The sequence below is a fragment of the Staurois parvus genome, unplaced genomic scaffold, assembly GCF_062004578.1.
Source record: "Staurois parvus isolate SC_StPar_1 unplaced genomic scaffold, SC_StPar_1.0 ptg000315l, whole genome shotgun sequence".
NCBI lineage: Eukaryota > Metazoa > Chordata > Amphibia > Anura > Ranidae > Staurois > Staurois parvus.
In genome coordinates, this window is record NW_028318111.1 from 796,655 (window position 1) to 824,554 (window position 27,900).

The 27,900-nt window shown below is 49.1% G+C and overlaps 1 protein-coding gene across 1 annotated transcript in view; it reads right to left on the bottom strand.

Annotated features, from left to right (window-relative positions):
- LOC149457527 (sterol 26-hydroxylase, mitochondrial-like) overlaps window positions 1-27,900 on the bottom strand; it is a 50,523-nt gene that overhangs the window by 8,068 nt on the left and 14,555 nt on the right. The window contains exons 2-7 of the mRNA XM_089683572.1: window positions 24,388-24,578; window positions 18,461-18,660; window positions 14,685-14,882; window positions 11,550-11,713; window positions 9,460-9,626; window positions 4,068-4,149 (exon numbers count right to left, since the gene is read on the bottom strand). Of these exons, the coding sequence (XP_089539698.1) occupies window positions 4,068-4,149; window positions 9,460-9,626; window positions 11,550-11,713; window positions 14,685-14,882; window positions 18,461-18,660; window positions 24,388-24,578 (1,002 nt within the window). The remainder of the gene's footprint in view (window positions 1-4,067; window positions 4,150-9,459; window positions 9,627-11,549; window positions 11,714-14,684; window positions 14,883-18,460; window positions 18,661-24,387; window positions 24,579-27,900) is intronic.

Below are 27,900 nucleotides of genomic sequence, written 5' to 3' on the forward strand. Positions count from 1 at the left end.
TAGCGCCCCATCATTGGTGTCAGTGGAAAGAATAGTGTCCTCTCATTGGTATCAGTGGGAGGAATAGCGCCCCATCATTGGTATCAGTGGGAGGAATAGTGCCCCATCATTGGTGTCAGTAGGAGGAATAGTGTCCCATCATTGGTATCAGTGGGAGGAATAGTGCCCCATCATTGGTATCAGTGAGAGGAATAGTGCCCCATCATTGGTGTCAGTGGGAGGAATAGTGCCCCATCATTGGTATCAGTGGGAGGAATAGTGTCCCATCATTGGTGTCAGTGGGAGGAATAGTGCCCCATCATTGGTGTCAGTGGGAGGAATAGTGCCCCATCATTGGTGTCAGTGGGAGGAATAGTGCCCCATCATTGGTATCAGTGGGAGGAATAGTGTCCCATCATTGGTGTCAGTGGGAGGAATAGTGCCCCATCATTGGTGTCAGTGGGAGGAATAGTCCCCCATCATTGGTATCAGTGGGAGGAATAGTGCCCCATCATTGGTATCAGTGGGAGGAATAGTGCCCCATCATTGGTGTCAGTGGGAGGAATAGTGCCCCATCATTGGTGTCAGTGGGAGGAATAGTGCCCCATCATTGGTGTCAGTGGGAGGAATAGTGCCCCATCATTGGTATCAGTGGAAAGAATAGTGTCCTCTCATTGGTGTCAGTGGAAGGAATAGTGAGCCCAGGTGATGTCCCACCTCCAGGGGGTGTGTCGATTACACAATAACCTACGTAATTACGTAATAACCACTTGACGTCCAGACCTTTTCTGGCACTTTTTGTTTATATGGAAAAATCTATATTTTTTGCTAGAACCCCCCAAAATTGCGCACGGCTGTGCAATGGGCGTCAAATGACGTAAATTTTACTTTGTATAGGCGAGAGTTTAAAAGCTTTTACAGGTTGCCAGTTGAGATTTACAGAGGAACTCTGATGTTAGAATTACTGCCCATAATCTGACATTCATGGTGATACCTCCCACGTGTGAGAAGATCAGGGGCGTCCCTAGGGTTGGTGTCACCCGGTGCGGTAACACTTGGTGTCACCCCTCCAACGATCCCCGCAGGATGGATCGGATCTGCGGATTGAACATAATGGATCGGATCCCCAATCTGCAGATCCAATCCATCCTGTGGGGATCATCGGCTTGCAACCTTTACGGGTTTAACTGATCTCTCCACGAGCTCCACAAAAAGTTAATTTTTAAAGCAAGCCGACGATCCCCGCAGGATGGATCGGATCTGCGGATTGGGGAGCATCATGGACCCGACTCTAATCCTTTATGCTCAATCTGCAGATCCGATCCATCCTGCGGGGATTGTCAGCTTACTTTAAAACGTACCTTTTGGTGGAGCGGGTATGGTGTTATCCCGTGCGAAAGGTGTCACCCGCTGCAGCGCGCACCCCCCGCAAATGTCTAGGGACGCCACTGGGGAAGATCACTGTTTGCATGCATGTGGGACTGACACATGTGTTCACCCTTGGCGTGGGGGGGACGGGGATACTTAACATTTTTTTTTAATTATTCATTTATTTTATTTTTTTATTTTTACATTGTTGCTTTAATTTTTTGTATCACTTTTATTGCTGTCACAAGGAATGTAAACCTTCTTTGTGACAGCAATAGGCATGTGACAGGTACTCTTTATGGGAAGGATCTCTAAGACCCCAAATCCTTCCTCTGCACTTAGAAGCATTCAAAACATCAAGATCGGTGTTTTTGAATGCTTTCTATTTTTTTTTTTTAAATGGCGCTGTTTAGTGATGTCAGGTCTTTGCTTCCAGGTTACTATAACAGCTGATCCTGACTGTCTGGCCAGCCAGAGGGTGCACCGGTTGGTTGCTCGGGTCTCCTGGTGGGACGGCTAGATAGTTGCTCCGATCACTTTTACAAAAGAGCCGATCGCCAGCTCTACAAAAAAACTACCTGGGTGATCCCTACCAGGGGTGGACTGACAACTCATGGGGCCCCTGGGCAATAAGGGATCATGGGGCCCCTGTGTCCTTGCCCACACTCAAACCACACCCAAAAAAGCCTATAAAAGGTACCAGGGGCATGTCATGAGGCCCCCTACTGACCCCGGGTCCTCAGGCAGTGCCCGAGTTCTCGAATGGCCAGTCCGCTGCAGGAATCACCCTGGCACAACCACTTGGAGTCTGGGACGTACGATACATAGTTGGTCCGCAAATGGACAAGGAAGTGGTTTGATCCTGTATTATAAGCATTGGTGGACTTTGGTGGAGGGCATAGAGCACAATGAGGACAGTAGACTTTTTTCTTTTTATAATAGTCTCTTTCACAGCCCTCTGAAAAGCAATCCACGTGGATCACTTTTCAGAGGAGATATAGCAGTGACTGACAGACGTTCAGGAGGCACTATTGCCACCTCCCGATACCAGATTTTTTTTCTTATTCACTTTTTTTTTTTAATTGTCAAAAAGCAGTTTTATATTGCTGGACTGAATTTGGCGTACGGTTTCAGTACGACCCTACCAAATCCAATGGGTGAGTTTGACAGGCGCTGCGGCCTATCGAACTCTTTGGCTTGAGGTAAAAATGCCATGGCAGGTTTACAGGCCTGTCAGGCTGTATTGATAGGCAGGGCTGCCATTAGAAACCATAGGGCCCCATACAGCCAACCTGACAAGGCCTTAAAAAAAAAAAAAAAACACGATTTACTATGCTTCAGTTATTAAATAGGTGCCGATCACTCATTGTGTTCATTCAGGAAAGGAAGGGGCTGGTTAATGTGACATTTACTGGATCCTTCTCCCACTCTCTATCCTGAAGGATCCTATTGTGTGCTTGCTGCTGCTGGTAGGAACGAGAGGAGAGAAGCCGGCACTGTGGGGGCCCAGGAAGTTGGGTGAATCAGATGTGCACAGGGAGGGGGATCGGCATGGTGGTGGTGGTGGTTAATTACTGGAACCGATCCCCTGTATGGCTCTCTCTGCAGCAGCTGAAAACCAGCGGAAGGGAGAGGCTAAGAATCCAGCTTTCAGATGCTGCAGAGGCATACATAGGATAGGTTCCAGTAATTGCCCCCTAACTGTGCCGATCACCCTCCCTTCCCACAGCCAATTCACCCAGTTACCTGGGCCCCCCTGCTGGCCCGTGCCCCGTAAAAGAGGACTGATGGTACCCCTTTACCCTAGGCAGAGGCGTCCCTAGGGTTGGTGTCACTCGGTGCGGTAACACTTGGTGACACCCCCTCCGACGATCCCCACAGAATGGATCGAATCTACGGATTGAGCATAGAGGATCGGACTCCAATCCATTATGCTCAATCCACAGATCTGATCCATCCTGTGGGGGTCGTCGGCTTTCTTTACAACTTACCTTTTCTTGGAGCGGGTCCGGTGTCACCACGTAGATGGTCCTTGCTCTACCTCAGAAGAAGTGCGTGCGCACGAAACGCATCAGGAGGGGCCTGTGGACCTCGTTGACACTACGCCGCCGGTGCCATGTGGAGGCCCGGCGGCCACCTTTAATTTTAAGAGGGTCAGTGGGTCACTTTCACTTGCCACCTGATTACATGTTTTTTACTTGTTTTTTTTAAATAAATTGAAGTAATATACTAGACTATGAGTATCTCTCTTTGTCCTCTGTGAGGGGTCTCTCTCCCAATTTCACAGCCGCAGAGTGTTTTCAATCCCAGCCCTGGTTCCATTGAAGAGGAATATCCTATCCTGGGAGCTTCCTGGCCTGCAGGATTTCACTTTTCCACAAGAGGGCGTTATCATCATGCATTTCAGCACATATCCATTTTCTGACCAGAGGGAGAGAGGGGAATCTCCAGGATTTCTTACACACATGCGTACTTTAAATGCGCTTCTGGTTAGTTTGCATTCTTTCCATTGACACTGGGAATTAATGAGCACCTTTTCAGGACTATTATTGTGTTGATTTGCATGATTTGATCATTTTACAGCGCTGCATTTTATATGTATATGTTTTATTGAGGATTTTTGTATGCGTTTATCATGGCTTTTCAGCTGCTGTTTCTTTGAGAGCGCTCACGGTGTGTCTTTTACCTATATGGATATCATGAATTGTCCCGGCACTCACCCTCTTGGGGAATTTGTAATCGCCAATGACCATCTCTTTGTCAGCGATAAGTCTTGCGTTGGTTGGAACTACAGGATACATCCTATAGGAGGAAGAGATGTGTCAGCAGTAGCAGCAGAAGCAGTATGGGGGGGGGTATGACAGAGGGAACTTAAAGGGGTCTGTCTATAAAGCAGTGAATGTGACATTCACCAAACATTCTCTGCTGGAGAATGAATTGCTGTTGATTATAACACACATGTACACGGAAGATTCATGTGCAGAGAATGTCTGGAGAAAGTTAGATTCTCTTCACCCCAAATTGTATGTCTGCAAAAAAAACATATACAGTACATTTCTTTACTACTTAAAGTGTTACTGAACCCACAACAGTACAATCAGTCTGTAGATGCAGTAAAGCATGCTTGTTATATTCACTGTGGAACCTAAGGGGTTAATCCTCCGCATTGTGTAAAAAGGCTGTTTGATCCTGTCTGCTCTGCCCCTCTTCTTGTTCAAATGTCTACCTGATAAGACAGACTGAACTGCAGCCACATGCACATGCTCAGTTTGGTGTTTATTACTAGAGCGTTTTTTTTTTTTCTTGGGAGAGTGCATGTGATCAGCACAGGGCCAATCAGCACTGTCCAGACAGAGGTCAGGGGTTTTTCAACCTCCTAGAGCAGAAAGAAAACTCCTCCTACAAGATTAACCAGTGCTCTGCTGGACACTGATAGAAGTCACAAGACTGCTATATACTGCTGATGAGAAAAGGGATTTAGCAGTTTATATTGACTAAAATAATTGCATTTCCATGTCCTGTGTACTGTGGGAGACCAGATATAGTGAATGCAGGGTCCGGGGAGACCAGATATAATGAATGCAGGGTCCAGGGAGACCAGATATAGTGAATGCAGGGTCCGGGGAGACCAGATATAGTGAATGCAGGGTCCTGGGAGATCAGATATAGTGAATGCAGGGTCCAGGGAGACCAGATATAGTGAATGCAGGGTCCAGGGAGATTGGATATAGTGAATGCAGGGTCCTGGGAGACCAGATATAGTGAATGCAGGGACCGGGGAGACCGGATATAGTGAATGCCGGGTATGGGGAGAGCGGATATAGTGAATGCAGGGTCCGGGGAGACCGGATATAGTAAATGCAGGGTCCTGGGAGAGCGGATATGGTGGATGCAGAGTCCCGGGGAGAGCGGATATAGTGAATGCAGGGTCCCAGGGAGAGCGGATATAGTGAATGCATGGTCTGGGGAGAGTGAATGCAGGGTTCGGGGAGACCAGATATAGTGAATGCATGGTCCGAGGGAGTGTGGATATAGTGAACGTAGGGTCCGGGGAGAGTGGATATAGTGAATGCAGGGTCCGGGGAGACCGGATATAGTGAATGTAGGGTCTGGGGAGACCGGATATAGTGAATGCAGGATCTGCGGAGACCAGATATAGTGAATGTAGGGTCCGGGAAGACCAGATATAGTGGATGCAGGGTCCGGGGAGAGCAGATATAGTGAATGCAGGGTCCGAGGAGACCGGATATAGTGAATGTAGGGTCCAGGGAGACCAGATATAGTGAATGCAGGGTCCAGGGAGACCGGATATAGTGAATGCAGGGTCCGGGGAGAGCGGATATAGTGAATGCAGGGTCCGAGGAGACCGGATATAGTGAATGTAGGGTCCAGGGAGACCAGATATAGTGAATGCAGGGTCCGGGGAGAGTGGATATAGTGGATGCAGGGACTGGGGAGACCAGATATAGTGAATGTTGAGCTGCAGACTCCTTGCTTGGAGTGGAGGAGTAGGGAGAGCTGAGCTGCAGACTCCCTGCTTGGGGTGGAGGAGTAGGGAGAGCTGAGCTGCAGAATCCCTGATTGGAGTGGAGGAGTAGGGAGAGCTGAGCTGCAGACTCCCTGCTTGGGTTGGAGGAGTAGGGAGAGCTGAGCTGCAGATTCCCTACTTGGAGTGGAGGAGTAGGGTGAGCTGAGCTGCAGACTACCTGCTTGGAGTGGAGGAGTAGGGAGAGCTGAGCTGAAAACTCCCTGCTTGGAGTGGAGGAGTAGGGAGAGCTGAGCTGCAGGCTCCCTGCTTGGAGTGGAGGAGTAGGGAGAGCTGAGCTGCAGACTCCCTGCTTGGGTTGGAGGAGTAGGGAGAGCTGAGCTGCAGACTCCCCGCTCGGAGTGGAGGAGTAGGGAGAGCTGAGCTGCAGATTCCCTACTTGGAGTGGAGGAGTAGGGAGAGCTGAGCTGCAGACTACCTGCTTGGAGTGAAGGAGTAGGGAGAGCTGAGCTGAAGACTCCCTGCTTGGAGTGGAGGAGTAGGGAGAGCTGAGCTGCAGGCTCCCTGCTTGGAGTGGAGGAGTAGGGAGAGCTGAGCTGCAGACTCCCTGCTTGGGTTGGAGGAGTAGGGAGAGCTGAGCTGCAGACTCCCTGCTTGGAGTGGAGGAGTAGGGAGAGCTGAGCTGCAGACTCCTCGCTTGGAGTGGAGGAGTAGGGAGAGCTGAGCTGCAGACTCCCCGCTTGGAGTGGAGGAGTAGGGAGAGCTGAGCTGCAGACTCCCCGCTTTGAGTGGAGGAGTAGGGAGAGCTGAGCTGCAGACTCCCCGCTCGGAGTGGAGGAGTAGGGAGAGCTGAGCTGAAGACTCCCTGCTTGGAGTGGAGGAGTAGGGAGAACTGAGCTGCAGACTCCCTGCTTGGGTTGGAGGAGTAAGGTGAGCTGAGCTTCAGACTCCCCGCTTGGGCTGGAAGAGTAGGGAGAGCTGAGCTGCAGACTCCCCGCTTGGGGTGGAGGAGTAGGGAGAGCTGAGCTGCAGACTCCCTGCTTGGGGTGGAAGAGTAGGGAGAGCTGAGCTGCAGGCTCCCCGCTTGGGGTGGAGGAGTAGGGAGAGCTGAGCTGCAGACTCCCCGCTTGGAGTGGAAGAGTAGGGAGAGCTGAGCTGCAGACTCCCCGCTTGGAGTGGAAGAGTAGGGAGAGCTGAGCTGCAGACTCCCCGCTCGGAGTGGAGGTGTAGGGAGAGCTGGGCTGCAGACTCCCCGCTTGGGGTGGAAGAGTAGGGAGAGCTGAGCTGCAGACTCCCCGCTTGGGGTGGAGGAGTAGGGAGAGCTGAGCTGCAGACTCCCCGCTTGGAGTGGAAGAGTAGGGAGAGCTGAGCTGCAGACTCCCCGCTCGGAGAGGAGGTGTAGGGAGAGCTGAGCTGCAGACTCCCCGCTTGGAGTGGAGGAGTAGGGAGAGCTGAGCTGCAGACTCCCCGCTCGGAGTGGAGGAGTAGAGAGTGCTGAGCTGCAGACTCCCCGCTCGGAGTGGAGGTGTAGGGAGAGCTGAGCTGCAGACTCCCCGCTCGGAGTGGAGGAGTAGGGAGAGCTGAGCTGCAGACTCCCCACTTGGAGTAAATGAGTAGGGAGAGCTGAGCTGCAGACTCCCTGCTTGGAGGGAAGGAGTAGGGAGAGCTGAGCTGAAGACTCTTTGCTTGGAGTGGAGGAGTAGGGAGAGCTGAGCTGCAGCCTCACAGCTTGGAGTGGAGGAGTAGGGAGAGCTGAGCTGCAGACTCCCCGCTCGGAGTGGAGGAGTAGAGAGTGCTGAGCTGCAGACTCCCCGCTCGGAGTGGAGGTGTAGGGAGAGCTGAGCTGCAGACTCCCCGCTCGGAGTGGAGGAGTAGGGAGAGCTGAGCTGCAGACTCCCCACTTGGAGTAAATGAGTAGGGAGAGCTGAGCTGCAGACTCCCTGCTTGGAGGGAAGGAGTAGGGAGAGCTGAGCTGAAGACTCTTTGCTTGGAGTGGAGGAGTAGGGAGAGCTGAGCTGCAGACTCCCCGCTTGGAGTGGAGGAGTAGGGAGAGCTGAGCTGCAGACTCCCCGCTCGGAGTGGAGGAGTAGAGAGTGCTGAGCTGCAGACTCCCCGCTCGGAGTGGAGGTGTAGGGAGAGCTGAGCTGCAGACTCCCCGCTCGGAGTGGAGGAGTAGGGAGAGCTGAGCTGCAGACTCCCCACTTGGAGTAAATGAGTAGGGAGAGCTGAGCTGCAGACTCCCTGCTTGGAGGGAAGGAGTAGGGAGAGCTGAGCTGAAGACTCTTTGCTTGGAGTGGAGGAGTAGGGAGAGCTGAGCTGCAGCCTCACAGCTTGGAGTGGAGGAGTAGGGAGAGCTGAGCTGCAGACTCCCCGCTCGGAGTGGAGGAGTAGAGAGTGCTGAGCTGCAGACTCCCCGCTCGGAGTGGAGGTGTAGGGAGAGCTGAGCTGCAGACTCCCCGCTCGGAGTGGAGGAGTAGGGAGAGCTGAGCTGCAGACTCCCCACTTGGAGTAAATGAGTAGGGAGAGCTGAGCTGCAGACTCCCTGCTTGGAGGGAAGGAGTAGGGAGAGCTGAGCTGAAGACTCTTTGCTTGGAGTGGAGGAGTAGGGAGAGCTGAGCTGCAGACTCCCCGCTTGGAGTGGAGGAGTAGGGAGAGCTGAGCTGCAGACTCCCCGCTCGGAGTGGAGGAGTAGAGAGTGCTGAGCTGCAGACTCCCCGCTCGGAGTGGAGGTGTAGGGAGAGCTGAGCTGCAGACTCCCCGCTCGGAGTGGAGGAGTAGGGAGAGCTGAGCTGCAGACTCCCCACTTGGAGTAAATGAGTAGGGAGAGCTGAGCTGCAGACTCCCTGCTTGGAGGGAAGGAGTAGGGAGAGCTGAGCTGAAGACTCTTTGCTTGGAGTGGAGGAGTAGGGAGAGCTGAGCTGCAGCCTCACAGCTTGGAGTGGAGGAGTAGGGATAGCTGAGCTGAAGACTCCCTGCGTGGAGTGGAGGAGTAGGGAGAGCTGAGCTGAAGACTCCCTGCGTGGAGTGGAGGAGTAGGGAGAGCTGAGCTGAAGACTCCCTGTGTGGAGTGGAGGAGTAGGGAGAGCTGAGCTGAAGACTCCCTGCGTGGAGTGGAGGAGTAGGGAGAGCTGAGCTGAAGACTCCCTGCGTGGAGTGGAGGAGTAGGGAGAGCTGAGCTGAAGACTCCCTGTTTGGAGTGGAAGAGTAGGGAGAGCTGAGCTGAAGACTCCCTGATTGGAGTGGAAGAGTAGGGAGAGCTGAGCTGAAGACTCCCTGCGTGGAGTGGAGGAGTAGGGAGAGCTGAGCTGAAGACTCCCTGCGTGGAGTGGAGGAGTGGGGTGAACTGAGCTACTGATTCAGTACTGGGAGGGGGAGCAGGATGAGTGTCACCTTTTTGCTCATACCTTTTTTGCAGATGACATCTGTTATCTTTTACGGTTGCAAAATACATCTTGCTGCACTTCAACTGCAACGTTTCACCTGATTTTACAAAATGAATTCTGCAGATGTTGAATATCCAACACCAAGTTTTCTCGCCGAGAAGTAGCAAAGTTAGGAGAAAAAAGTTGCAACATTTCTTCTAATCAGGCTGTGTGTTCTCACATCATCCCCGTCCCCAGACTCACCGCAGGGTCTCTCTGATAACTGCCCTCATAAGGGGCATGTTGGTGATGTCGTCTGCGGTGGGTATTTGACCTAAAGGAACAACCTTGATGGACTCCTGGTACAGGGCCTCTTGGAGCTCCGGGTCTTTTGCCAGATGATAGAGAGACCAGGTTAGTGTGTTGGATGTCTGTGAAGGACAAGAAGCAGAGGAGGTATTTGTTGTTTTTATATCAAAATCTCACCTGAATGGATCATCAACAAAACAGTCTACATTCTGTTGCAATGCCTGAGGGCACGACACCAAACGATTCCCATACCTGGGGGAGGGGGTCGTCTGTTACAGGGCAATCCTACTCTTTCTATGTTTGTCAGCTATACAGGCAATTCCTGTTATGGCGATTCGGTGCATCTCCTGTGCGTCTTTCTTTTTCTGTTGTTTACTGAGCTCAGTAGCTCAACCTGACACATGTTAAAACAGTCAACACAAAGACTCATCTCTCTCACTACAGCTCCTTTCAGGTTACTAGAAGGCAAGTATACATTCCAAACGCACACGTTCCTGCATTAAAAATGGTGGTGCGTATAAGTGGGTGCTGCAGCGACCGTCGTCTGGAACCGAACAGAATCAGCCAGGGAGAATGTCACCAGCACACCGAGGATCACCAATACGGGTCCAAAAGTGAACGATCGCATAGTTACAGCAAGGCAACATTTCGGAGTCTCGCAGGACCCCTTCATCAGGCATGTGATGTCACATAGGTCACATGCCTGATGAAGGGGTCCTGCGAGACTCCGAAACGTTGCCTTGCTGTAACTATGTGATCGGTCATTAAAACCTTTGGACCCGTATTGGTGATCCTCGGTGTGCTGGTGACATTCTCCCTTGCTCAGTAAAGACTAGAAAGGCACACTGCTAGACACAATCTCACATAGACAGCCAGGTTGAGAGGTGTGCTGTGTGAAGCTCCTTGTGAGGCTTCTGACATTGAAGAAAGCCAATACTAGGCTGTGTTGCAGGATCAGGACTGAGTGGAGTCCATTGCTACCAGAAGGACTGCCATGAGTGTGCACACAGACCATGCCCTGGAGTGGAGGGACCCTTGAAGCTGTAGTGGTGGGGACAAAATGGTTGGGAATGGGTAGGGATGGTGAGCAGACCCGGGAACTCTGCATAGGGATGGTGGGAACCCCACATAATGGATACAGCAGGTGAACAGTCCTGGAAACCCAACACAAGGATGGTGGGAATTCCTCATAATGGGTACAGCAGGTAAACAGATCTGGGAACTCAGCACAGGGATGGCGGGAACCCCTCATATTGGGCACAGCAGGTGAACAGACCTGGGAACTCAGCACAGGGATGGCGGGAACCCCTCATAATGGGTACAACAGGTGAACAGACCTGGGAACTCAGCACAGGGATGGCAGGAACCCCTCATAATGGGTACAGCAGGTGTACAGACCTGGGAACTCAGCACAGGGATGGCGGGAACCCCTCATAATGGGCACAGCAGGTGTACAGACCTGGGAACTCAGCACAGGGATGGCGGGAACCCCTCATAATGGGCACAGCAGGTGTACAGACCCGGGAACTCAGCACAGGGATGGTGAGAACTCCTCATAATGGGTACAGCAGGTGTACAGACCCGGGAACTCAGCACAGGGATGGCGGGAACCCCTCATAATGGGCACAGCAAGTGTGCAGTCCCAGGAACTCAGCATAGGGATAGTGTGAACCCCCCATAATGGGCACCACGGGTGTACAGACCTGGGAACTCAGCACAGGGATGGTGGGATCCCCCCATAATGAGCACAGCAGGTGTACAGACCCGGGGACTCCAGAGATCTCACCAATAGAGTCCCCAAGAGATAGAAGGGACTGTCAGGGGGTTCAGCTCTCCAAAATATATGGGGTTTCCAGGAGATGGATATTCTACATAAATAAGTAAAGAAAGTCTATTAGTAGGGATATTTTTACAGCAGGTGCTGATACTTCTGTGTGTGCTTTGTAATGTGTTGTTTTATGCGTTACATTTTTGTTTTTATTTTAGAATAGGCCCCACATTGCAGAAGCTTTAAAAAAATAAACAAATACACATTGATTACATACGGTGTCCACGCCGGCCAGCAGCAGCTCGCACACACTGCCGTACACCTCGGGCATGGTCAGCTTTCCGCTGGACAACAGGTAGGTCAGGTACTCCCCCTGCACCTCCTCTCCTCTCTCCAGCCTTTCCTGGATCTCACTCATCTTCTTATCAATCAACTTCTTCCCTGGAAACAACCAACCAGACAGTCAGGAGAGCGCCGCCCTGCTGTTCATTTAGAAAATAGAACAAAGAAAGAAAGGTCTAAACCACTGGTCTCCAAACTGCGGCCTGTGGGCAGGTTGTGGCCCTCTGTTTGCTTTTGTCTGGCCCTTGAGGCACTATTCCTATCACTGACACCAACAATGGGGCATCATCCTTCCCACTGAAACCAATGATGGGGCACTATTTCTTCCACAGATACCAACAATAGGGTACAATTCCTCCCACTGACACCAATGATGGGTCACTATTCCTCCCACTGATACCAATGATGGGGCTCTATTTCTTCCACAGACAGCAACAATGGGGCACTACTCCTCCCACTGACACCAATGATGGGGCACTATTCCTCCCACTGACACCAATGATGGGGCTCTATTCCTTCCATGGACACCAACAATGGGGCACTATTCCTCCCACTGACACCAATGATGGGGCACTATTCCTCCCACTGATACCAATGACGGGACACTATTCCTCCCACTGATACCAATGATGGGGCACTACTCCTCCCACTGACACCAATGATGGGGGACTATTCCTCCCACTGATACCAATGATGGGGCACTATTCCTCCCACTGACAACAATGATGGGGCACTATTCCTCCCACTGACACCAATGATGGGGCACTATTCATCCCACTGATACCAATGATGGGGCACTATTCCTCCCACTGATACCAATGATGGGGCACTATTCCTCCCACTGACACCAATGATGGGGCTCTATTCCTTCCATGGACACCAACGACGGGGCACTATTCCTCCCACTGACATCAATGATGGGGGACTATTCCTTCCACTGACACCAATGACGGGGGACTATTCCTCCCACTGATACCAATGATGGGGTACTATTCCTCCCACTGACAACAATGATGGGGCACTATTCCTCCCTCTGACACCAATGATGGGGCACTATTCCTCCCACTGATACCAATGATGGGGCACTATTCCTCCCACTGACACCAATGATGGGGCACTATTCCTCCCACTGATACCAATGATGGGGCACTATTCCTCCCACTGACACCAATGATGGAGCACTATTCCTCCCACTGACACCAATGATGGGGCACTATTCCTCCCACTGACACCAATGATGGGGCACTATTACTCCCACTGACACCAATGATGGGGCACTATTCCTCCCACTGATACCAATGATGGGGCACTATTCCTCCCACTGATACCAATGATGGGGCACTATTCCTCCCACTGATACCAATGATGGGGCACTATTCCTCCCACTGATACCAATGATAAGGTACTATTCCTCCCACTGACACAAATGATGGGGCACTATTCCTCCCACTGTCACCTACAATGGGGCACTATTCCTCCCACTGATACCAATGATGGGACACTATTCCTCCCACTGACACCAATGATAGGGGCACTATTCCTCCCACTGATACCAATGATGGGACACTATTCCTCCCACTGACACCAATGATGGGGCACTATTCCTCCACTGATACCAATGATAGGGGCACTATTCCTCCCACTGATACCAATGATGGGACACTATTCCTCCCACTGACACCAATGATGGGACACTATTCCTCCACTGATACCAATGATGGGGCACTATTCCTCCACTGATACCAATGATGGGGCACTATTCCTCCACTGATACCAATGATGGGGCACCATTACTCCTCCTACTCACCACATGCGCTGTTTAATTTTGTAAATCCTACTGACCATCAAATTTGAGACATTGTGGACATTGTGGACTCCCACTGATGCTGGGGCATGTTCTACTGCCACTGGCCACAGTCCGGCCCTCCTAAAGTTTGATAGACAGTAAACTGGCCCTTTCTTTATGAAGTTTGGAGTCCTCTGGTCTAAACTATATGTACAGTCCTATAAAGTACAGTTTGTCAGAACTGACATTAATGATTGTCACAATGAATTCCGGAACGATTGATTCATTCACTTAGGTGATGGAACAATGGGCTCCCTATAGGTTTATCTACACCACTGGGGCTGGTCGTGGTTGCAGTGCTACTGTTCTGGGTCCCAACATACAGAATAAAACAGATACTGAGAATTACACCTGGCATACAGGACCAGAGAATTGATACTGTGCTGGGACCATACATACTGAAGAAGAACAGATACTGAGAATTACACCCGTCATACAGAACAAGAGAAGTGGTACTGTGCTGGGTCCATACATACCGAAGAAGAACAGATACTGAGAATTCCACCTGACATACAGAACAAGAGAAGTGGTACTGTGCTGGGTCCATACATACCGAAGAAGAACAGATACTGAGAATTACACCCGGCATATAATACAAGAGAAGTGGTACTGTGCTGGGTCCATACATACCGAAGAAGAACAGATACTGAGAATTCCACCCGGCATATAATACAAGAGAAGTGGTAATGTGCTGGGTCCATACATACCGAAGAAGAACAGATACTGAGAATTACACCCGGCATACAAGAACAAGAGAAGTGGTACTGTGCTGGGTCCATACATACCAAAGAAGAACAGATAATGAGAATTACACCCAGCATACAACACAAGAGAAGTGGTACTGTGCTGGGTCCATACATACCGAAGAAGAACAGATACTGAGAATTACACCTGGCATACAATACAAGAGAAGTGGTACTGTGCTGGGTCCATACATACCGAAGAAGAACAGATACTGAGAATTACACTCGACATACAGGACAAGAGAAGTGATACTGTGCTGGGTCCATACATACCGAAGAAGAACAGATACTGAGAATTACACCTGGCATACAATACAAGAGAAGTGGTACTGTGCTGGGTCCATACATACCGAAGAAGAGCAGATACTGAGAAGAATCCAGGATCCAGGATTTGTGTTTGCAGGGTGATGGGGTGAGAGGGGTAAGAGTGGGGGGGGGGGGCTGCCTGGATTTTAGGGTGATGTGGCATGACCGCACTTACCAAAAGCAAAGATTCTGTCCCAGCCATCGATGTACTTTTTCCAGTAGGGTAGGATTCCTCTGGTCCATTCAGGGAGGTATGTGACGTAGACGGAATTCCTCAGCAGCTCAGCGATTGTATTGATAAACCTCTGTGTCTCTGGGGGGACCTCTTTATTCAGACAGCCAGTCCGAGTCTCAAACACGATATAGGCGACCCCTAGAAGAGATCATGTTACATCATCATACATGTTACAATTTGACTGTATGGTCTCTGCATTCTGCATTCCTCCCCCTTATCAGCAGGTTAATGACATTTTAATTAAAACCTGTTTTTGTTACATTATATAGACTCTGTGATGCAATGACTGGGTCTCTATTATTATTATTATTATTATACAGTATTTATAAAGCGCCAATAGTTCGCTCAGCGCTGTACATTACAAAGGGGACAGAACATGTGACAGAACAATACCAATACAATACAAAACATGAGGGGATCGAGGGCCCTGCTCTTTGGAGCTTACAATCTAGGAGGGAGGGGATGGTGGTACAGGAGGAGATAGCTGTGGGGGATGGAGTGGTAGGAAGAGTGGAGGAGGTCGGCAAGTTAGCAGGGGGTGGGGTAGGCTTCCCTGAAGAGATGGGTTTTCAGGGTGCGCCTAAAGGAGAGGAGAGTAGGTGATAATCTGATGGGTTGGGGCAGGGAGTTCCAGAGGATGGGTGACACCCTGGAGAAGTCCTGAAGGCGGGCATGGGAGGAGGAGACCAGGGAACTAGAGAGAAGGAGGTCTTGTGAGGAGCGGAGAACGCGTGTTGGGTGGTACTTGGATATTAGGTCAGTGATGTAGTTCGGGGCAGTATGGTGGACAGCTTTGTACGTCAGTGTTAGGATTTTGAATTTGATCCGTTGCGCAATCGGAAGCCAGTGGAGGGATTGGCAGAGGGGGGTGGCAGAGATGGAGCGGTTGGAAAAGTGAATGAGTCTGGCAGCCGTATTCAGGATCGACTGAAGCGGGGATAGCCAGCGGCGAGGCAGGCCAGTGAGGAGGGAGTTGCAGTAGTCGAGTCGTGGTATGATGAGGGAGTGGATGAGCTGTTTAGTGGTTTCTGGGGTTAGGAACGTGCAGATTTTGGCGATGTTGCGGAGGTGGAGTCTGCACGAGTTTGTTAAAGATTGGACTTGGGGCTGGAAGGATAGGTTGGAGTCCAGAATGGCACCAAGTACTCTGGCCTGCAGGGCGGGTTTGATGGTAGCGTTATTCGATGTGATAGAGAAATCAATGGGGGGTGGGGTCCGGGCTGGGGGGAAGACAAGAAACTCGGTTTTGGAGAGGTTCAATTTAAGGAAGTGGAGCGACATCCAGTCTGATATGTCGCTCAGTAGGTGTGTGATTCGGGCAGAGACCAAGGGGGTGAGGTGGGGGCTTGAGAGATAGATTTGTGTGTCGTCGGCATAGAGGTGGTAGTTGAAGCCGTGAGAGTGTATGAGTTGGCCAAGGGAGGAGGTATAGATGGAGAAGAGAAGGGGCCCGAGGACAGAGCCTTGAGGGACCCCAACAGAGAGGGGGAGTGAGGGGGAGGTGGGAGCATTATAGGTAACGCTGAAGGAGCGTTGTGACAGGTAGGATGAGAGCCAGGAGAGAGCAGAATCTCTGAGGCCGAGGGAGTGTAGTTTTTTGAGGAGGAGGGGGTGGTCGACTGTGTCAAAGGCCGCAGAGAGGTCAAGGAGTAGGAGCACTGAATAGTGTCCATTAGCTTTGGCGGTTAGCAGGTCGTTGGAGAGTTTGAGTAAGGCAGTTTCGGTGGAGTGTAGGGGACGGAAGCCAGACTGTAGGGGATCGAGGAGGTTGTTATCGTTGAGGTAAGAGCATAGGTGGGTGTAGACTAGGCGCTCGAGGAGTTTAGATGTAAATGGGAGCAGGGAGATGGGTCTGAGGTTGTTCGGGTCAATGGGGTCCAGGGAGGGCTTTTTAAGTATGGGGGTGATGTGTGCATGTTTCATAGGGGAGGGGAAAGTGCCTGAGGAGAGGGAGAGATTGAAGATGTGGGTGAGGGAGCGTAGGATGGAGGAGGAGGAAGGTCGTAGGAGTTGTGAGGGGATAGGGTCGAGGGGGCAGGTGGTGAGGTGGGCATCAGAGAGGATCTTGGAGACTTCCTCGATGGTAGTAAGGTCAAAGGTGCGGAGTGTGGGGGGGAGCTTCAGTATGAGGAATGTGGGGTGGAAGTGGAGGTCAGAGCAGTGGTGGGGCCGTGGGAGAGGGGTGATGAGGGTGTAGCTGAGTGAGGGTGAAGAGGGTTGGAGAGAGTTTGAGCAGCGACGAAGTCCCTGCGGGTTATGTCGAGGGGGAGGGGGGATAAGGGGGTAGCTGTGTGAGAGGGGACGGGTTGAGAGGGTGTGTGAGTTGCGGCAATGTCCTTGCGAATTGTGTCAATCTTGTTTTTGAAGTGATTGGCAATCTCAAGGGCAGTGAGTGAGGTGCTGGGTGGAGGTGGGGGTGGTGAGAGTAGAAAGTTGAAGGTGGAGAAGAGTCGGCGAGGATTGGAGGAGAGGGCCTTGATGAGGGTCAAGAAGTAGGCCTGTTTGGCAGCATGGAGGGAGGAGGTGTAGGTGTGGAAGGCAGATTTGTAGCGGGTGAAGGCTTGTTGGGATTTGGTTTTGCGCCATAGTCGCTCCAGGGAGATAGAGAAGGTAATCAGGTTGTGGTCAGAGAGAGGGAAGGGGGTGTTAGTGAGGTTGTGGGGAGCGCAGCGGTTGGAGAAGACAAGATCAAGGATATTACCGTCGGAGTGGGTGGTGGATTGTATGCACTGTGCAAGTGTAAAGGAGGAGGTTAAGTGGAGGAGACGGGCTGTGTCCGGGTTGTCGAGGTTGACAGGGATGTTGAAATCCCCAAGGATGATGGTGGGTAGCTCAGAGGAGAGGAAGAAGGGTAGCCAGGAGGAGAAGTCATCCAGGAAGCGGGGTATGGATCCAGGAGGCCGGTATATCACAGCAATCTTCAGGGGGGTTGGGGAGAATAGTCGGACGCAGTGGGCCTCGAAGGAGGAGAAGGATAGGGAGGGGGGATTTGGGAGGACTCGGAAGGTGCTCTGCGGTGACAGGAGCAGACCAACCCAACCACCTTTACAACCGTTAGGCCTGGGTGAGTGGGTCCAGGTGAGACCTCCGTAGGAGAGTGCAGCAGGGGAAGTAGAGTCAGTGGACTGGATCCAGGTTTCCGTGATCGCTAAGAGGTTGAGGGAGCGGGAAACAAAGAGGTTGTCTATGTTTCTCCATGCAACTCAGGCAGATCATGGCCACAATAGGTGCTGCACACATGTGACAATGAGCCTCCATGATTGAAACTGAATTAAAGGGACATTAATGGATGGTTAGGCTGGGGAGGAAAGTGCTACATTATTATTATTATATTATTATACAGTATTTATATAGTGCCAAAAGGTTTGCTCAGCGCCAGGGGCGGACTGACCATTTGGAAACTCGGGCACTGCCCGAGGGCCCGGGGTCAGTAGGGGGCCCGATGAGATGCCCCTGGTACCTTTTTCATAGGCTTTTTTGAGTTTGGGCAAGGACACAGGGGCCCCATGATCACCTATTGCCCGGGGGCCCCATGAGTTGTCAGTCCGCCCCTGCTCAGCGCTGTACGTTATAGTGGGGGACAGTACATGAGACAATACAGTAACAAGACAATACACGAGGGGTTTGAGGGCCCTGCTCTTTCGAGCTTACAATCTAGGAACGATGATGGATGTCCTCCAGCATCATCTGGACAAAACTGGCAGTGTAGGACATACCTTCAAAAGTGAAGCGATATAACTCATTCGCCAAGTCCTTGACCATGTCGCCGGTGGGGCTCTCTTTGCGCAAGTCCTGCAGTCTGACCATGAGATCCGAAACAATGTTGTTGATGCTCCCGGCGTAGCTCTTGGCTTCGGACGGTTTCAGCATCCTCTTGTTCAGGACGGTGCGCAGGGCGTGCCATTTGTGTCCTTGCCTAGATACGATGATAATTTTTAGTGGATACCTTTAGATTTTAAGATCCTACGCTGCGATCCTAAACCTAGCCCAGGGTGGACTGACAACTCATGGGGCCCCCGGGCAATAGGGGATCATGGGGCCCCTGTGTCCTTGCCCAAACTCAAAAAAGCCTATGAAAAAGGTACCAGGGGCATCTCATTGGGCCCCCTACTGACCCCGGGCCCTCGGGCAGTGCCCGAGTTTCCAAATGGTCAGTCCGCCCCTGACCTAGCCCTTTCTTTTATAGCTGGCCACTCAAGTTACAATTTGATTTCCAGCCTTCCTTAGATAGTAGGGTGAAGGCCTGCCCAGGCAATCTGATTCCCATCCAAATATGCCAGCCTTGTCAAATCTGGTTGTAGCATGTCTGGCCAGGCAAGAATGTCTAGACATCCAAACCTTCCATGACGTTTAAAGTTGGCCATAGATGGTGCAATTTGCACCCACAGGTTGCAGGAAAGAAAATCACTTGGTTCCCCCATCAACACAGTGAATGTTGATGGGGGGATTAACTCGCAAAGGCCATTGTGTTCTACCGGTGGGGAGGGGGGTCCCCATCAGGAGAACTATAATCCCCGTCACGGCTATAATAGCCACTAGCAAAAATCACATGTAAAACCTGACATGCTCGTTGTACCCAAATTGATTCATCGATCAACTTGGGTACATTCAGCCTGCCTATATATTGTTCAGTCCCTGGTGAACTTGCTGAGATTCAAACCATCTATGGCCGGCTTAACCAGAACTGGTTATACAGCAAAAAAAAAAAAAAAGGATGTAAATGTGGCAATATGCAGGCAACACACTGGCAATCATGGCAATACATAGACAACAAATGGGCAATTGCAACAGTTTGTAGGTAGCAAATTAGCAATCGTGATGGTATATGGGCAATGAACTTACAACCGTGTCAATACATGGGAAACAAACTGACAACTATGACAATAAACGGGCAACAAAAGGGCAATTATGGAGACAATAAACATGCAATCATGATGGTATGTCAGCAACAAAAAGGAAGCTGTGACAATACATGGGCAACACACAGGCAGTCACTGCAATAAACAAGCAACAAAAAGGAAGCTGTGATGATACATGGGCAACACGCAGGCAGTCACTGCAATAAACAAAGCAACAAACAGGAAGCTGTGACAATTCATGGGCAACACACGGGCAGTCACTTCAATAAACAAGCAACAAAAAGGAACCTGTGACAAAACATGGGCAACACACGGACAGTCACTGCAATAAACAAGCAACAAAAAGGAAGCTGTGACAATACATGGGCAACACACAGGTAGTCACTGCAATAAACAAGCAACAAAAAGGAAGCTGTGACAAAACATGGGCAACACACGGGCAGTCACTGCAATAAACAAGCAACAAAAAGGAAGCTGTGACAATACATGGGCAACACACAGGTAGTCACTGCAATAAACAAGCAACAAACAGGCAGCTGTGACAATTCATGGGCAACACACGGGCAGTCACTGCGATAAACAAGCAACAAACAGGAAGCTGTGACAATTCATGGGCAATACACGGGCAGTCACTTCAATAAACAAGCAACAAAAAGGAACCTGTGACAAAACATGGGCAACACACGGGCAGTCACTGCAATAAACAAGCAACAAAAAGGAACCTGTGACAAAACATGGGCAACACACGGGCAGTCACTGCAATAAACAAGCAACAAAAAGGAAGCTGTGACAATAAATGGGAAACACACGGGCAGTCACTGCAATAAACAAGCAACAAAAAGGAAGCTGTGACAATACATGGGCAACACACAGGCATTCACTGCAATAAACAAGCAACAAAAAGGAAGCTGTGACAATACATGGGCAACAAACAGGCAGTCACTGCAATAAACAAGAACAAACGGCAGCTGTGGCAATACATGGGCAACACACAGGCAGTCACTACAATAAACAAGCAACAAACAGGAAGCTGTGACAATTCATGGGCAACACACAGGCAGTCACTTCAATAAACAAGCAACAAAAAGGAAGCTGTGACAATAAATGGGAAACACACAGGCAGTCACTGCAATAAACAAGCAACAAACGGCAGCTGTGACAATTCATGGGCAACACACAGGCAGTCAATGCATTAAACAAGCAACAAACAGCAGCTGTGGCAATACATGGGCAACACATAGGCAGTCACTGCAATAAACAAGCAGCAAAAAGGAAGTTGTGACAATAAATGGGAAACACACAGGTAGTCACTGCAATAAAAAAGCAACAAAAAGGAAGCTGTGACAATACATGGGCAACAAACAGGAAGTCACTGCGATAAACAAGCAACAAAACGGCAGCTGTGGCAATACATGGGCAACACATAGGCAGTCACTGCGATAAACAAGCAACAAAAAGGAAGCTGTGGCAATACATGGGCAACAAACGGCCAATGGCAGGCTTGTGTAGGCTGAATTCAGAGACAATAATGGGGTTCTGTCAGTCAACTTAGTAAGCTGTCTGACTCCTTTCTTAAGCAGGCCATAGATGATATGATTTTCTTTCCTTCCACCACGGGTAAGAAAGAAAATGACTTGATTCCCCATCGACACCGTCAGTCTTGATGGGGGAATCTGTCCTGTGGAGCTAATGTGTTCTCCCAGCGAGTAGACTTCCCAGCAGCAAGAACACAATGATTACCACTAGTGGCTATAACTGCCGGCAGTAATTTTATACAACAAAATAAAATCAGACAGGCTGTTGTACTGATATCGATGGATGGATCACCTTCAGTACAACCAGTCTGCCCATAGGTGGATCGTACCTTGGCCGGTCCCTCCTAAACAAGCTGAGATTTGATCCATCTACGGCCGACTTTATACAACCTGCAGAATACTTGTATTAGATTATTGACCCAAGAAGTATTATAGTGTGAGACAGCCAAGCAACATGCATTTTCAGAAGGCCAGTTATGGCAGCCTACATATTCCAAACAGTACGTAAGGATACATTATAATAGTTAAGTCCATATTAGAAGCCAATATTAGCCGGCAACTCAGTAAACTCCAAAATATGAATTCTTTATTCTTTTCTACATATAGAAAACACAGTGAACGCAGCTGACACATTTTCGGCTGTTGTGGCCTTACTCATGTGAGTAAAGCCATAATGGATGGAACGTGTTAGCTGCATTCACTGTGTTTTCTACATATAGCCAATAAAGGATTCATATTTTGGAGTTTACTGAGTTTCCGGCTAATACTTTCCAGGTGTAAAGGGACTGCACACCCCAGCCAGGAGCACCGGTCTTCAGCCACAGATTTCCCGATAAAACAGTAGAGCTTCGTATTCAGTGTACAGTATATCTCCATATAACGAATCTGACCCTGTGGAACATTACAGAGGTAAGCCTCCATAAAGTGAATCTGGCCCTGTGGTACATTACACTGGTATGCCTCCATATAATTAAATTGACCCTGTGGTACATTACGCTAGAATGTCTCCATACAGTGAATCTGACCCTGTGGTACATTACGCTAGTATGTCTCCATACATGAATCTGACCCTGTGGTACATTACGCTAGTATGTCTCCATACAGTGAATCTGACCCTGTGGTACATTATACTGGTATGCCTCCATATAAGGAATATGACCCTATGGTATATTATACTGGTTTGCCTTCATATAATGAATCTGACCCAGATATATATTACACTGGTATGCCTCCATATAGTGAATCTGACCCTATGGCACATTACGCTAGTATGTCTCCATATAGTGAATCTGACCCTGTGGTACATTGTACTGGCATGCCTCCATAAAGTGAATCTGACCCTATGGTACATTATACTGGTTTGCCTCCATATAGGGAATCTGACCCTATGGTACATTACACTGGTATGCCTCCATATAATGAATCTGACCCTATCGTACATTACACTTGTTTGCCACCATATAATGAATCTGACCCTGTGTTATATTACACTGGTATGCCTCCATATAGTGAATCTGACCCTATGGCACATTACGCTAGTATGTCTCCATATAGTGAATCTGACCCTCTGGTACATTGTACTGACATGCCCCCATATAGTGAATCTGACTCTGCGGTACATTATACTGACATGCCCCCATATAGTGAATCTGACCCTGCGGTACATTATACTGGTATGCCCCCATATAGTGAATCTGACCCTGCGGTACATTATACTGGTATGCCTCCATATAGTGAATCTGACCCTGCTGTACATTACACTGGTATGCCTCCATATAGTGAATCTGACCCTGCTGTACATTACACTGGTATGCCTCCATATAGTGAATCTGACCCTATGGCACATTACTCTAGTATGTCTCCATATAGTGAATCTGACCCTGCGGTACATTACACTGGTTTGCCTCCATCTAATGAATCTGACCCTGCGGTACATTACACTGGTTTGCCTCCATCTAATGAATCTGACCCTGCGGTACATTACACTGGTTTGCCTCCATATAATGAATCTGACCCAGAGATATATTACACTGGTATGTCTCCATATAGTGAATCTGACCCTGTGGTACATTGTACTGGCATGCCTCCATAAAGTGAATCTGACCCTGAGGTACATTATACTGACATGCCTCCATATAGTGAATCTGACCCTGCGGTACATTGTACTGGCATGCCTCCATAAAGTGAATCTGACCCTGAGGTACATTATACTGACATGCCTCCATATAGTGAATCTGACCCTGCGGTACATTACACTGGTATGCCTCCATATAGTGAATCTGACCCTGCGGTACATTAAACTGGCATGCCTCCATATAGTGAATCTGACCCTGCGGTACATTACACTGGTATGCCTCTGTATTGTGAATCTGACCCTGTGTAGATTACAGTGGTATGCCTCCATATAGTGAATCTGACCCTGTGTAGATTACAGTGGTATGCCTCCATATAGTGAATCTAACTCTGCGGTACATTACACTGGTATGCCTCCGTATAGTGAATCTGACCCTGCTGTACATTATACTGGTATGCCTCCATATAGTGAATCTGACCCTGTGTAGATTACAGTGGTATGCATGCATACAGTGAATCTGACTCTGCTGTACATTACACTGGTATGCCTCCGTATAGTGAATCTGACCCTGTGTAGATTACAGTGGTATGCCTCCATATAGTGAATCTTACTCTGTGGTACATTACACTGGTATGCCTCCGTATAGTGAATCTGACCCTGTGTAGATTACAGTGGTATGCCTGCATATAGTGAATCTGACCCTGTGTACATTACACTGGTATGCCTCCGTATAGTGAATCTGACCCTGTGTAGATTACAGTGGTATGCCTCCATACAGTGTATCTTACTCTGCGGTACATTACACTGGTATGCCTCCATATAGTGAATCTGACCCTGTGTAGATTACAGTGGTATGCCTGCATATAGTGAATCTTACTCTGCGGTACATTATACTGGCATGCCTCCATATAGTGAATCTGACCCTGCGGTACATTACACTGGTATGCCTCCGTATAGTGAATCTGACCCTTTGTAGATTACAGTGGTATGCCTCCATATAGTGAATCTGACTCTGCTGTACATTACACTGGTATGCCTCCGTATAGTGAATCTGACCCTGTGTAGATTACAGTGGTATGCCTCCATACAGTGTATCTTACTCTGCGGTACATTACACTGGTATGCCTCCGTATAGTGATTCTGGTGCTGTGATACCTGATCCTCTATGAACTCACTCAGTGAACGGTCCATAGGCCAGACTGCGCATTTCTCGGTGGGTCCTCCACAGGTCGAGCTCATTTCGAAGTGGATATTTGCCCTCCTCTCGCACCACCTTCTCCAAGATGGTCGGGTCGTTGATGCACACCATTTTGTAGTTGCCGATTTTTGATTTCCACCATGGGCCATAGCGCTTTCCATAAATCAGCTTTAAAAATACAAATTATGACAGATAACCTGTACCAAATAGTTGAATTATGACATTTATTCAACGACAGTGAGAAACAAATAAAATGACCATACTTGTAGTCCATTAATACTTCCTTCAGCTTCATAACTGAAGGTCAGTACTTTAGCATGGACCTGGGACTGATGTGAACCTGGGGCTGGATGACATAGTCTGCAAAGACTGGGGTTGGTATGGTCCTGGGACTGAAGGAGCAGTCTGCTTGACCTGAGGGTAGAAGTATAGTTTGCAGAGCCTGGGGCTAAGGTGGACCTGGGACTAGAGGAATAGTATGCTTGACCAGGGGCTGGTATGGACCTGGGGCAGGAGGAAAAGTATCCTTTACCAGGGGGTGTTGTGGACCTGGGGCTGAAAAAAATAATCTGCTTTACCTGGGGCTTGAAGAATAGTTTGCTTAACCTGGGGCAACTGTGGACATGGAGCTGGAGAAATAGTCTGAAGGACCTGGAGCTGGTGTGGATCTGGGGCTGAAGGAATAGTCTGCAGGACCACTCAACACGGGACCTGGAAGCAAGTGGAGATCCCTGGAGTAGCGGTGTCTACTTCAATGGTTTCCACCTTCCAGGGATCTCACAGGTATGGTATCTACAGTTGTGTTCAAAATAATAGCAGTGTGTTGAAAAAAGTGAATAAAGCTGAAAATCCTTCTAATAGCTTTTTTTTCCATCCACACAAATGCATTGGGAACACGACACATTCTATTCCAAATCATAACATGAAGAAAAATAGATCAAATTTGTGTTGTTCCTCTAAAAAAAATTGAAGAAAAGTGAATATTAGACGGTTCAAAAAAATCGCAGTGTTTGTATTCTTCTTTACAAACTCAAACATTCACTATATAAACTGAAAAATATTTGAAGATTTTGCTTTCCTTTGAATGACTTCATGAATATTTGGTTGTAGTCGCACTGTTTCTGAGAACTGCTGTACCTCTGTGTTGCATGGAGTCACCCAACTTCTGGCCCCTGTGATCAGGTATTCCAGCCCAGGATGATTGGACGACATTCCACAGTTCTTCTCTATTTCTTGGTTTTGCCTCAGAAACGGCATTTTTGATGTCACCCCACAAGTCTTCTATTGGATTAAGATCCGGGGATTGGGCTGGCCACTCCATAACGTCAATTTTGTTGGTCTGGAACCAAGATGTTGCACGTTTACTGGTGTGTTTGGGGTCGTTGTCTTGTTGGAACACCCATTTCAAGGGCATTTCCTCTTCAGCATAAGGCAGCATGACCTCTTCAAGTGTTCTGATGTATTCAAACTGATCCATGATCCCTGGTATGTGATAAATAGGCCTAACACCATAGTATGAGAAACATCCCCATATCATGATGCTTGCACCACCATGCTTCACTGTCTTCACAGTGTACTGTGGCTTGAATTCAGTGTTTGGGGGTCGTCTGACAAACTGTCTCCGCCCACTAGACCCAAAAAGAACAATCTTACTTTCATCAGTCCACAAAATGTTGCGCCATTTCCCTTTAGGCCGGTCAATGTGCTCTTTGGCAAATTGTAACCTCTTCAGCACGTCTTTTTTCCAACAGTGGGACTTTGCGGGGACTTCTTGCAGATAGCTTGGCTTCACATCGGCGTCTTCTAATTGTAACAGTCCTCACAGGGAACGTCACACCTTCTTTCATCTTCCTGGAGCTGATTGTTGGCTGAGTCCTTGCCATTTTGGCTATTCTTCTATCCATTTGAATGGTAGTTTTTCACTTTCTTCCACGTCTTTCAGGTTTTGGTTGCCATTTTAAAGCATTTGCGATCATTTTAGCTGAGCAGCCGATCATTTTCTGCACTTCTTTATATGTTTTCCCCTCTCCAATCAACTTTTTAATCAAGGTACGCTGTTCTTCTGAACAATGTCTGGAACGACCCATTTTCCTCAGAATTTCAGAGAGAAATGCACTGTAACCAGCATGTCAAACATTTGCTGCCTTCCTTCCTTAAATAAGGGCAATAATTGCCACCTGTTTTTCAAAGAATGAATGACCTCACTAATAGAACTCCACACGGCTATTATTTTGAACATGCCCCTTTCAATGAGTGATTCAATGACACAGAATCAGCAGCATGCATGTCATGACTGTTGGGTCTGTTGGATTTCTATTTACTACACCTGCTAGGAAATTATTTGCCATGTAGAAATATAATTTCTACCAAAAACAGAGATTGATCCGGTTAGTGATGTCTGACTGCTACAAGATTTTTACATGTAAACAAAAAGGTGTCAGAAAAAGGCCCAGAGGTCCAGTGGTTAATAGCTACGGGGTGTTGTGGTTGGAGATATGGTATCCTAAGGGTTAAGTGCATTGTTAACCAACACTGATAACCACTCCCTCTGTCCACTGATAAGAAAAGCCCTCTGCCCCTCTGCAGATAATCACTATGCACACAAACACTGAGGATCGCATAAACATGGGCATGGCGTCCCTAGGCAGGTGCGGGGGGTGTGCACCGCACCGGGTGACACCTACCGCACTGGGTGACACCGGACTCACTCCACGAAAAGGTAAGTTGTAAAGCAAGCCGACGATCCCAGCAGGATGGATGGGATCTGCGGATTGAGCATAATGGATCGGAGTCTGATCCATTATGCTCCCCAATCCGCAGATCCCATCAATCCTGGGGGGATCGTCAGCATGCAACCTATACGGGGTGACACCGGACCTGCTCCACGAAAAGGTAAGTTGTAAAGCAAGCCGACGATCCCCGCAGGATGGATCGGATCTACGGATTGAGCATAATGAATCGGAGTGCGATCTATTATGCTCCCCAATCCGCAGATCCGATCCATCCTGCGGGGATTGTCGGCTTGCTTTACAACTTACCTTTTCGTGGAGCAGGTCCGGTGTCACCCCGTATAGGTTGCATGCTGACAATCCCCACAGAATGGATCGGATCTGCGGATTGAGCATAATGGATCAGAGTCCAATCCATTATGCTCCCCAATCCGCAGATCTGATCCATCCTGCGGGGATTGTCGGCATGCTTTACAACTTACCTTTTCATGGAGCGGGTCCGGTGTCACCCCGTACAGGATGCATTCCAACGATCCCCGCAGGATGGATCAGATCTGCGGATTGGGGAGCATAATGGATCGGACTCCAATCCATTATGCTTAATCAGCAGATGAGATCCATTCTGCGGGGATCGTTGGAGGGGGTGTCACCAAGTGTTATTGCACTAGGGACGCCCCTGGGCATCGCTACACCGTATATACACATATACATACATAGCAATCACTGATTTTCCATAGACTGTTCTGCATAAATAAATTCCC